This window comes from Euprymna scolopes, chromosome 2 (genome assembly GCF_053919585.1).
Source record: "Euprymna scolopes isolate OS-2025 chromosome 2, ASM5391958v1, whole genome shotgun sequence".
Lineage (NCBI taxonomy): Eukaryota > Metazoa > Mollusca > Cephalopoda > Sepiida > Sepiolidae > Euprymna > Euprymna scolopes.
This window is the reverse complement of record NC_136483.1, coordinates 139,483,006-139,496,363: the sequence shown is the minus strand read 5'-3', so window position 1 is coordinate 139,496,363 and position 13,358 is coordinate 139,483,006. Positions and strand designations below refer to the sequence as shown.

At 33.6% G+C, this 13,358-nt stretch overlaps 1 protein-coding gene across 3 annotated transcripts in view; it reads right to left on the bottom strand.

Moving 5' to 3' along the window:
• The window catches only part of LOC145296656 (TNF receptor-associated factor 2-like), a 60,445-nt gene that overhangs the window by 12,139 nt on the left and 34,948 nt on the right, over window positions 1-13,358 (bottom strand). For all 3 annotated transcript variants that reach the window (XM_080142612.1, XM_080142596.1, XM_080142604.1), the window contains exons 2-4: window positions 10,658-10,885; window positions 8,795-8,873; window positions 6,189-6,293 (exon numbers count right to left, since the gene is read on the bottom strand). In XM_080142612.1, coding sequence (XP_079998738.1) covers window positions 6,189-6,293; window positions 8,795-8,873; window positions 10,658-10,875 — 402 coding nt within the window. In that variant the 5' untranslated portion in view covers window positions 10,876-10,885. The remainder of the gene's footprint in view (window positions 1-6,188; window positions 6,294-8,794; window positions 8,874-10,657; window positions 10,886-13,358) is intronic.

The following is a 13,358-nucleotide window of genomic DNA, read 5'->3' as shown; positions in this document are numbered from 1 at the left end:
TCACTACAATGCCACATTTAATTTATGAACTATCCTGCTTAAAATATCCAAAATGCTTTTAATTGAATTTAATTTCATGGCCACAGGAGATTACAAGTAATGAAAATCGTAATCAATATCCCACATCGCATAAAACTACTTTAGTTAAATAAAAAAATATTATTTTCATATACAAACATTGTGTCCGAGTTGATTGCTATTTACTATCGTCATTGTATTTTCTTTATTTTTATTATAGGAAGAGGGTTTCTACTTATAGTCTGGTCACTTGCCTCTCCTATTAATTGGCAACCCCATATCAGCACATGGATTTATCAAAAAGTTAGTTTGTTTTAGAATCGAAAGCATCAACTTCAGCTTCGTTGCATGAATTGGATTTTTTAAAATAATAAACTTGTTTTTTCATATGTAATTTTATGTTTATTGCCTTGATAAATGTATAAAGATTTCGTAAAAATAATTTTTATTCATTAGAAAAAATATTTTCCCAGTATGCCGCACAAAGCTAAATCAAAAAAGTTAATTTTGTTTTAGAAGCAAAACATCGACTTCAGTTCCGTCATTGGATTTTTTAAAATAATAAACGTGTTTTTTTTTTATATGTACTTTGATGTTTATTCGCTAGACAAAAATGTAAAAATAATTTTTTACTGTAGAAATTTTATGACAGAATAAAATTTGGCACACTGGCATACATTTTGGCATACTTTTTGGCGAACCAAAATAGCGGATTGAAATCTGGCGTGCTGGCATCCCAAAAATAATTACTCGACGATCGGTATGCAAAATAAGAAAACAGTGTAGAGAGAGAATAGTTAATAAAGTCCGTCCCATGTCAAGAATGCGTTTCTACATAATAACGTACTATTTAGAAAAATATTCTTAACATTAGAGGGGATTTCTTATAACTATTCTGTACCTTCCTTCTTTGCAAAAAATATTCATATTTTTTTTTCTCACAACTATACACATTTGGATTAGATTATTAGATTATTATTATTAAGTTGGTGCAAAAATAATGCCGTTTTTATCAGATATATATACAGGGGGGGTGCAAAAGTAGGTATACAGTATTGAAATTATTGACATTTTATTGAACTGAAAGCTACATACCTTAAAGTAAAAATGCATATACTTTTAGTCTTTTGTTCTTATTAATTAAATTTCCTTTCGATTAAAGAGCATGTACTTTGAATCATTTATTTTTATTTTTTCAGTTAAATTGTCAATTTAACCATGGCCGGTTAATTTGACTGACGAACAGCGAAAATGGATATTACAACAATACTGGAAGACAGAAAATAGTGAACGCGTAAGAGAACAATGGGTCAAAACCTTTGCAACACCTCCCTCAACAAGGTTCACGGTTTATCGACTGCGTGACAAATTTGAACAGTCAGGGAGTATCCACAATGCACCGAGAAGTGCTCGACCAATTACTGTGACCACACAAGAAAAAGAATTCAAAGTTGCTCAGGCATTCACTCAGAGCCCACAGAAATCAAAATACAGAGCCTCATCTGAACTTCGTATTGAGCATAGATCATTGGGGCGCCTGATGAATCGTGCCGGTCTAAAGATGTACACGACTCGATTGATACATGGTTTATTGGAAGATGACTCGGATCGTCATTTACAATTTTCTGAAAACATCCTGAGCGAGGAACTTGAAGGTAACGGTATTCTAAATAAAATTGTATGGTCTGACGAAGCAAACTTTAAATTATCAGGTGCCGTTAATCGACACAATTGCATTTATTATGCAACCGAAAACCCTCGCATCACTATTGAAAAACAACTCAATCAACCCGGGGTAACAGTATGGGCCGGGCTTTCTTGCAAAGGTGTTGTTGGCCCCATTATTCTTCACACAAGCATTGATCAAACTGTGTACTTAAACATGTTGCAGGATACAATAATACCCCAAGTACGTGAACAATACCAAAATGATGATTTTTATTTTCAACAAGACGGGGCCCCACCTCATTTTGCACTCACTGTGCAAGCACTACTTGACTTAAAATTTCCCAACAGATGGATTGGACGCCGTGGCGCCATCGATTGGCCACCACGCTTGCCAGATTTAACTCCTATGGATTTCTTTTTTGGGGGCACAGTAAAAGATAAGGTTTTTGCACGCAAGCCTCGCACTGTCAAAAACATGATTCAGTTCATTTTGGAAGCTTGTCAGGAAATTGATGCTGATAAAGATCTTTGTTCTAGAGTCTGCATGAGTGTTCGTTCTCGATTAGAGGAATGTGTTAACGCTGACGGCAAGCAATTTGAATACCTGCGGAAATAGGGCTTTCTATTACATGTGTTTCTTATTATACATGCTAATTATTACTTGTTTATGCAACATTTGTTTGTCTGTATAATAAATGCCTTAAACTTTATACTTTTTTTCTTTTTTTAACCACTGTATACCTACTTTTGCATCCCCCTGTATATATATGTCAAAAAGCAACATTATTTTTGCAGCAACCTAATAGATTGATTTACGTTACTGTAATAGAAAAACAAATTACAGATACTACTGATGATAATAATAATAATAATAATAGCAGCAGCAGAAGTAGCAGTAAATATATTAATCACCTTAGCTAAATCACTTCCACAAAATGGGATTCTATATTTTTAAATGATTATGTGGAGAAAAGAAAAAAAACAAAACAATTATTTTAAAATTTTGCGTAGGAAAAGTGTTTTCCATCTGGCATGCTTTGAATCGAACTGTAACATCTACCATTTGAAAAGGGGAAGTTTTTCCTAAAATATAATGGATATTGTCACAGACCTAACAAGTAAGACATACTTAATACAATTGAATAAATATATGTATATATAGACATATATGTATGTACTTATTGATTTGTAAATCGCCACTTGTTTTCGTCTTCTCTCATCAACACCGACTATATTTCATTACTCGCATTGTTGATAGCCTTCTAAATCTCTACTACATACCTATCCCACACAATGCTTCAAGCAAACTACATATCAATTCTAATGTAAAATGATACTCATTTCCGGTCCATAGAAAAAAATATGCATTCTATACATTGGTTATGCATTTTTGGTACCACACTATTTGTAAATAGTGTTTTTAGGTTAAATTCAAGTTTCATGCTAATTTATTTAATATAGACAAGTCACCCTCCTCTCTTGAAGGTAAAAATGGTTTTCTAAATAAAAACAATATTATATTTGATATTGGTATCAAAATACATAAGCACCCAAAAGTGTACTTTGTATTGTTCAACACTTTTAATATTACAAAAAAAAACAAAAAAACATGTACTCATTGTCAAACTTTGGTACTTCTGCAGTTTTTAGTCTGTTTTTCTGTGATTCTCGGTGGGCAACACCCGGCGAACGACGGAAACCGCCGGATTATATCGATTGAGCAAAAAGAAACACGAGCGAAGAGACGTCAAAAATAGTAAGATAAATATAAGTAAAGGAATGATTTTAATAGGAAAAATAAAAGAAAGGGCAGAGTATCATGGTGCCAACATATTATAAACAACCCCAATCTCCCCATGTTAAGAACGGCTTTCGAAATAAACACTCCCCAACCTCAGAAACCGTTCTTAACACAGGGAAGTTGTGGTGTTTATTTCGAAAGACGTTCTTAACATGGAAAGGTTGGGCATGTTTTTACTATGCTTGGGCAGGTCGTAAGAAAAATACACAAATAACTTTGCATACACAAAAAAAAAAAAAAAAAAATCACAAACTCACATGTGCAATAATAAACGTGATTAAATTATGCTCATGTAAAGTTAGCGAAACATTAAAAAAAACAAAAAAAAAACAAAAGGAAATGATTGTTTTATCTCCCGTGTCCATAATAATTGAGTAAAAGCGAATTCCTATATCGTTATATGTCTTACGAAAATAAAATATAATTATGAATCCATTTTATATGAGTGTCTGTCACTAAAGAAAACTCCCCGAGCACACACACCGAAAAACACCCGGGCAACGCCGGGTACCTCCCGTTTTTTTTTGTTTCTTTTAACGTTCGTTTTTCTGTTTTGCGACTGCGTTTTCTTTATCGTTCGTTTGCCTTACGTTAGTTTTTTTTACTTCACTTATTCTTATGTTGTGATTAACACCTCCCACCCCCGCCCGAGCACACACACCTCTAAACACCCGGGCAATGCCGGGTACCCCCCCCCCCCCGCTAATCTATCTATATATATAAAAGGCAAAATGTGTGTGACCATTTCGTGTATGTCTTCAAAAGGCTTTTCTCGCACATGCTCCCAGGGTCGTTACTATCGCTTAAAACTGTTTATATAGGTCCTATATCATAATATCTAGGATTTGGGAATGCGGGTCGTCTCTAGATTTATTTACGTCGACTTTTATGAGATTCGCACTATTTCGCTCTGTCCCCTGTTTGTCCTGCATTTTAGTATAAATACAGTGAAATTAAATTAAAACGTTATGTTCTCGGCATTCGCGCTGCTTTCCCCCTTCCCACCATCATCTGGGGGGGAAGTGAAAACTAAAAATAACGATCCCGCGATGACCTCATTTAGCGTCTTCCTGTCAATCAAACCTCTTTTACTAGCTTTATAAGCCTTAACTTAACACGTTAATCAATTACTCTCACTCGTGGTTGAGACGGTTAAGTAGGTTTTTTTTTGGGTTTTTTTTATTACATTTTCACCCCAAACGAGGTACATTGCCACTTTGGTGTAGGGGGCTACTGTCAGGGGCAGGGGCTACTGGGGCACTATGTTGGGATTTGGGCAGCAAGATGTCGGTTCACGTTACACTTGAACTTCTGCATGTCAGTACAGTTAGGGAAGCAGGAACCTGGAATGGAATTCCAGAGTGTAGCGGTTCTGGAGAAGTTGGCTTTGGTTTCCACCTCCGCGTCAAGGCTTCCGGGTTCAATCCCTTTTTCCGACCAAAACTATTTTTTTTTCTTTTACACCTTTAAACACCCGGGCAACGTTTTTTTTTTATTACTTCGCTTATTCTTTAGTTTACCTCTCCCCCATACACAGGTTTATTTATGCCATTTTTTTTTCCGTTTTGGTTTTGAGTTTGTTTTTTTTACATCGTCTTTTTTATAATATTTAAGCAGGGTTGTTAATTACCCCCCCATATACACACCTACAAACACCCGGGCAATGCCAGGTACCCCCCCCTCCCCCCGCTAGTATATATATAAAAGCGAAAATGTATGTATGTGTGTGTGTATGTTTGTGTGTCTGCTAAAAACTTTCGACAGACAGAACAAAAATTCACAAATTTGGTCTCATATGAAAGTCCCATGCTTCGCCCGAAAAATTGGCCAAAAACGTTAATTTTTTCACCCTGAAATGAACACTCTACAGGAGGGGAGTCAACAAAAACCGTCCTCTCATGACGAGATCAGTTCTACGCATGCGTCAGATGACGTCATGACCTGATTTAGTTTAAATATTTGAAGAACACACAATTTCATGTACGTCGTGTTAGCCCAGTTGGTTAGAGCATTGGTTCATTATCTAAACGTTTTGGGTTTGAATCGTGATGCAAGATTTCTTTTTTTTTTTTTTCGATTTTTTAAATTTTAATATTGAAACAGTGTTATTTAAGCTATTTTTCACGTAACGTTCGTTTTTCTGGGTTTTTTTTACTTCGCTTATTCTTAGGTTTTCATTAACACCCCCACTACCGACCGACCACACACACCCAAAAACACCCGGGTACCCACCGATTTTTTAAATTTTTAATATCGAAACAGGCTTATTTAAGCCATTTTTCACGTGTTTTTTTTTTTTGGGGGGGGGGGGGTAGTTTTAACGTTCGTTTTTCTGTTTTCTTTTTGTTTTTTTGATTTTTACATTTAACATCGTTCGTTTGCCTTATGTTAGTTTTTTTTGGGTTTTTTTCGATGTTTTGATCATGTTATCAGTTGTTCTGGTCTACGGTAATTATTTTGAAAAATAAATTGTAATGGAGAATATTATTGTACTGTTAATAACATTGTGTAATGTCAACAAATGAAATTTGGCTAGTCAACAGCAAGGTTTGATTTGTCAGCTTAAATGCTATTTGAGTCTGACTTTCAAAATCCAAATAAATACATTTTATATATTAGATAAGATGAAGAAATAAGTTCCATATGTACAATAAATTTTAATAACAAGGTGCAAAGAAAAACAGATGTATGAGATACTTACCTTGTATGTTCTGAATTTACCCTTCCAATTACATTGTGGATATATACACTGTGCTGGTAAACGGTCTAGCTCTTTTCGGAGAAAGTAATCAGGAGAACAATTCACCTAAAAATAAAAGATAGAGATATTAAATGAATCAAAAATAGGAGAGAGAGAGAGCAAAAGAAAGAGAAAATAAAAACAGAAAGAGAAAGAGAGAGAGAATTCAAATAAGAAAATACTAACCCCTGCAAAGCCAATGTCATATTTTCTAAATTTGATAGCATCATCTTAAGAACTTTATACTGCTTCATTAGCAAACTACTGATCCAAAAATTCTCATATGGTCTTTCAACATGGCCATACCATCGGTCTACTCTACTACCTACATCTCTTTATGCGGTTCAAACTTAATCTTCCTTTGAGTTCATCAGATCTAAGAATGTCATTAAGACTCACATTACTCATCCATTGTATCCTAATCACAATTTAGCGCCGTTGAGCAAGGTTCAAAACCAGTTAGCTTTCAGACATTTTAATTCATTATGTTTAAAAATAAATTTGGTCTCTATATAGCCATAATTACATAAGATTCGTCGTTTTAGTGATATTAACAACTTAAAAACGCTGTTATTTTTATTTTTTTCCACTACCTTGGTTGTTTTTTAAAGAGCTATAAGAGAGAGAGAGAGAGTAAACATTCCAAAGTCACAAATGTATTTATTTCACATTTAAACTGTTTTATTGATTATATGTTGCATCTTAAACATGTTTCATTGAATAGTAGAAATTCACCAAACAAATCTTTAGAGACATGTATAAGTTCCTCGGAAAAAATGCAGTTTTTCCCCTTGGATTGAAAAGGAGAAATGGTAGGAAGAGGAAATGGGAACTTTTAAAATCATAAGAGAAAAAAGTCTTATTTACAATAGGATATTTTAAAACCTTCCGGAGATAAAAAAACGAAAAACAAAAGAAAACACTTAATTCAGATCACATGATATATATGTACTTAATCTAATGTGATTTGAATTAAAAGTGTTTTTTTGTTTTTTTTATCACGAAGAACATACAATTTTACATAAGAATGTAAAATTTTATCAAAATTGCTCAAAACTAGAAAAACGGCAAAAAAATTAATGAATTTCTTGTCATGAACTGGTCTGTTATTTCAAGTGCTTTTTTCCATGCAATGATATCAAGCAAATTTCTGAACTTTAAATTCTTATAACTTTTGAACCACTAGAGATATTTACATAATTCAAAAAGTTTTGTACTCGTTTAAAATAATAACAAATTACCGAGAATGCTACAACCTACTAGTAATTCTGCTGCACTTTTTGTGTAATCACATAAAATTGAACTGCACTTAACTTCCTTTCAACAAACTGAACAGGGGAGTTTGTGAGTTTTCCCACACCACAAACACTGATCATCATTTTGGTATTGGTTACCTTCAATTTCAGATGTTCACTTTCAATAGCATTCTTCCAGATTTCTAACTTAACAAGTAGTTCATCAATTATTTCACTGGCAAGTACTAAATTACAGCAATCTCTTCCAGACAACCTGCACGGAACTCTTTGGACAATGCTTCTATGACAATATATATACATATTGTAGTTTACAATTCAATCTCCAGCAACTTCATGTCAGCATCTTTCAGTAGGTCATATAAGCAGTTGAAAAATGCTGAAGCAATCTATAATATAAATCTCGCCTATCTGTTTAAATGTATGTATGTTTGTATATCTGCCTAAAACTTTCGACAGAAGTGACAGATTTTCATGAGACTGGTATCGTTTTGAAGTTCAACCTTTTGGACGACAAACATCGAAAAATTGGCCAAAAACATTAATTCCTTCACCCTCAAATAAGCACTTTTCTACAAGGAGGGGTCGCTTTTTTCGCTAATATTTTTGAAACTCATTCTCCTCTTTTTGATTGTCTAGCCTTAATTTAAACCAACGTCACTTCTGGTTGAGCGATGAGCGCAACAGCTAACGTGCCACATTTTTTTTTTACTTTCTTTTCCTCCTTCGTGGTACAGGTTCGAGCCTGCCTGCCTACTACACCTTTTTTTTTATTTGCTCAACACATACCTACAAACACCCGGGCAACGCCGGGCACCCAGGCTAGTTATCCAATAAGAAGACAAGTTTCAATGAAAAATGACTTAACCCCATGTTAAGAATGGCTTTCTAAATAGAAAGCCATTCTTAAGATGGAAGGTGTAAATGCTGCATTTTGAATTGTCTGGCAGTCTTTGCTTCAGCATCTTCCAATTGCTTACCTAACCTGTCGGAAGATGTTGATGCAAAGTTATCGGAGCATGAGTCATAAACTGTATAACTACCCACATACCTAATTTTATATAAACAGTTTATGCCTAACATGGTTGACAGTTGGGCAATAATAATATAAGTAACACTTTCTCTGTTTGTATGTCTGTCATATAATTGACATTTATGAAAAAGAAAATATTCATATCAATCATATTGTGGGGTCTGTGTTTGTGCTTGACATCTGTAAAAAGGAAATACGTTTTACTTTTCATTTGTTAATATCAATAGTATCGTGAGGTCTGTCTAGACGCATAAAGTCTAGTCAATATGTAAAATACTTACTTTAGGATTTAACATGCTAACGGTCGGAAGATTCGTTCCTTCATCCGATTCCGCTAAACAATGCGTACAGGTAGTGTGCCTAAAATAAAATTAAAAAATCAGGCGTTCATTTTCTTTTAAAAATATTCATCCTAAATAGATAAATATTGACATTTTTGTAATTTTGAGAGAGAGGGGGGGGGGACAAACAAGTCAGCACATAGGCAAATAAGTAAGTCACTTCCTCTCCTTTTCCTCTTCACGTTTATGTCAGTTCAATTTAAGAAATGATTTTCTTATGGATCCTTTTTTTTTATGAAATCACTTCAATTGCTTTAATTTATTGTGAAAACTGTTCCATATGCGTGTACGTAGATTACTGTTTTTAAAAAATAATAAATAAAAAAAATACGTCCAAAATAAAAAATGGGCGACTTTCTAAGAAAAACACTGGTTCTCCGAGGCGGAAACTTTAACCTTAATATATCGTTTAAAAAATCAACAACAAAACCACGTAAACAGATGAACGATAAAAACGAAGCAGTAAACCGTCTATGGCATCATAGCGTGATGGATTAGGGCGCTGGACTGAAATACATAAGGTCTAAGGTTCGAATCCTAACAACAGTCAAGCTATGCTGAAGAGGAGTAGGGCTCCGAAACACGCGTGTCCGTAGATTACTGTTTTTAAAAAATTATTATATATATATATATATAAAACTAGGGTTTGTGGGGGGAAACAGCAAAGTGCTCAATTATAAAGAAAAAAATTCAAAATAAGAGCATAATATTTATCTTAAAATTTTATAGAAGGTCAGAAAAACATTGGTACCATTGGTTTTAAATCGATATAAAGGGACCAGTTTATGGTCTAAAAATATTGTATCCTCTTCAACTTCTGTTTTTAGAAAAAAAACAAAAAAAACAGATAAAAGCAAAGGCTGAAGATAATGCAACATTTTTTTACTATAAACTGGTCCCCTTTCATTGGATTTAGTGTCTGAAATTCACATATGAAGACATGAACAAATGTCATGGAAAAGGCCTTAGCGAGCATTCCAATCAAGCAAAAATGTTAAAACAACAAATGAAACCATTCTTTTTTTTGTTATTTATGTTATAATTTAGTGTTTTACGGTGGAAGACCACCCAGAAACAAATTTTCAAGAAAAGAAAATATCTAGTTAGTCAAAAAAGTAAATGGGAGAGGGGAAAGACTGAAGAAGAAAGGCTATCACGTCCCCAGTGAAAATTCTCGTACAATAAAATGACCACTCTGTTACAGTAGAACGTTATAATCAAAAAGTAATATATAAAAACATGCATGTATCAGATTAAAGTGCTATAGCAAAATTTCAAGCCAATCAGTAAATTAGTTTTTTTTAGATTACCTATTAATAACATACGAATATTTACATTTTTATTTATATAGATTTCAGAAGCATATGTACTTGTGTTGGTTTAAATGAATCAATTTTGATGTAAATATAGTTGTGATAAATGAAAAATAATTTTTACATATATTTATATTTCATTTGTTTATTTTGTTTGCAATACTTTTGAACAAGTTTTAAAAAAAGAACATTTTTACCTTAATGCAAGTTGGGAATAACTTTCCCTTCATGGTATGATAGATAAATCCAATTTATCTAACATATAAATTTATCTGGTGGGATTTTAAAAGTTGGACCTCAATAGCATTAAAGCTGACATATCAAACTTTGATTCTGACTAGCCAATTTTCATTTGTTATTCTTGTACCGTGTAATTGATAAAAATAAATTACTTTTCCCCAAACAACGATAGGTAACCCTGCTAGTAAGTAAAACTATTACAAGGACATATCCATTACAAAATTAACGGAAAAAAAACAAAAAAACTTACGTGTCGGCATTCTCTAAGCAAACTTGACAAAACCGATGACCACATTCTCTTTGCATCGGATCACGAAATACTAAATTGCAAATGCTGCAAATAAGATTCTTGTCTATTTTGTTGCCATCTGTCTGAAAGATTTCCAGTGGATAACCACCTTGCACCTGTATCGGTTCCACATCTTCAAGACTCAAATTCTGAACAGGTTCGGGGAGAGATTCTGCCATCACGAATTCACTATAAAAAAAAAAAAAAAAAAAAAAAAGCAATGAAAAAATACAAATAATACAGTTTCCATTATTTACACAAGTAATGCTATGTTACGCTATGTCACTGATGCAATTCTCTGATTTTATATGTTGAACTAACAGGGCACCCGGTGTTGCCTCGTCGTAAAATACACTTAAATTTTTTTCTCCCTTCTTTCTCTTGTTTTTTTTTTACCACAATTCCAAATGCACCATTTGTAACAGTCGCAAATTCGAAGAGCTCTGATTGGATACATTCAGTAGGACAACTGACACCTGAAAGACTCCATAAAAAGACAGTATTTTTACTATATTTTTTTTCTTTTCTAGTTGATTAAGTTTCTTTGTTGTTGTCTTTTTTTATTAATATCCTGCTCGGCAGCTAAGTTCTTAATTCTCATCGCTGCTGGTGGCACCAGAAGTGGCAGTCCTGTCTTGGGCCACCAAAACTGTGTTATCACTAATTGACAGCTGATAAAAAAAATTTGATATTTTCATTTATGCAGATTTCATATTTATTATTATAATACCAATTTTCTATTGTTTATTATATTGTACCCAATATATACTAGTGATTTCAAAAGTAAAAAATGCATATATATATGACTTGGGTGCCATCAGCTAGAATTGAAACCAAAACATTTAGTACTCCAGCTTTAGTTGTTACCATTTGAGCTTATAATTAGATGGATAAAAAATAGCTAAAAAAGAACCAACTTCGATTATATATATTTGCACATATGCACAAAAATACCTGCCGGTCTCAGGTTGGCGTAGCTGTCCGAGCTACTATGATGTAAAAGTACCCAAAATCGATAATGAGCAATGAACCACTTAATATCTCTCTTGATGCATCGATAAAATGAAGATTTGATACCGATTACAAAATGTTTTGAATAAATAAATAAATAGATCTTTTATGACCCCCCCATAATACATTCGCAATAAATACTAGCTAAAACAACTGTCAACAATTTCCCTTACTCTCTATCTGTGCGTAAAATTAAATAAAAAATCCCATGAGCAAAGTTTATTTCCTAGAACTGTCAATCTGTGGAACACAATATAGTGGGGCGGTTTTCCAGCTGATTATAATTTGGTTGTTTTAAAGTCTAATGTAAACAAGTTCTTGTTGAATCATCCTCCTCCTACATCTACCCAATTTCCACCATTAATGATCATCAGTGCAAAAATTTAAATGTAATGTGAACAAGCCAAGCATGCGGGGTCCTCGTCCACGAGTGAAAAATTTACTTTAACCATGACTAATGTTTGTGCAAAATTTCAATGCCTTATAATGCCCCTCCTGGAGGGGGCAACCAGAGTTATCCCAGAAAATCCGTTCTGACAAAAATTTACTTTCACCATGACTAATGTTTGTATAAAATTTCAAAAATAATCCAAGGCGTGGTTATTGAGAAAGGTACAAACGGATGAATGGAAGTGAATTACTAGGTGCAATCCCACCTTTGTTGGGGGACCAACAAATATCTCGCTGCACAACTCCCCATTTAGAATGTCCCTATAGTTATTGCTCCAAATTCGGTAGTCCCTTGGGTTTCAGTAGAGAAGTATCTTGTTTGGAGTGAATTAAAAAAAACAAAAAAAAACTAAAAAAAAAAACCCCACCACATTACTCCCTTCCCTTCCGAATTGAGCACTGAAAGATAGTATATTAGTCTGAAATTGTAAATGAATTTGGTCGTTTTGTTTTACTGCATATCAACTCTTTTTGGGTTATTTAATGCTGAGTCCAATAATTTTAGAAAAAACTTTTATACTTCAAGTTCTTTATATCTTCAAATATTTATTCATGGTGTTTGGGTTTGGTTGTTTTGTAGAGAAAAATTGCTGTGTTTTGTTTTTGATTTTGCAGAACATGATTGAGTTTTGCGAAGAGAAAGGAAAAAACAACGTTTTGTGCATTTTAGGTCAGAAAGTATCTTCAGACAACCTGATTTGGTAGCACCAGAGAAATTGTCTAGTAAACCGAATTAAACATTAAAAAGATAATGATAGTACAATGTCCCCTCACGAGCAATAACATGCTGCTTTAAAGGGATTAAAAGCAAAATTAAGAAACATAATTTAGGGGATTAAGGATAAACAGGCAAAATCCTGCAGGACAAAGATGAGATTTTAGAATGGCGGATGCAATTTTATAAAGAGCTATACATGAGTGCCTTAACTGACACTCCTCAAGTTGATGAGGAAGCGGAAGACATAAAATCGCTTGAATAAAGTGTGTTATTCTATCTTTGAAGGAGTGCAAAAGTCCGGGGCTTGATAAAATTCACACTGACTTCATAAAAGTTGGTGGAGAACCGCACCTAAATATTTTTTTGAAATTGTTTGCCATGATACTTTCAACCAGTAATGTAATTCAAGTTTTCAACAATGTACTGATCAGTGTACTGTATAAGGAAAGAAATTATTGCCCAAGTAGTCTTTGAAGTCAATTT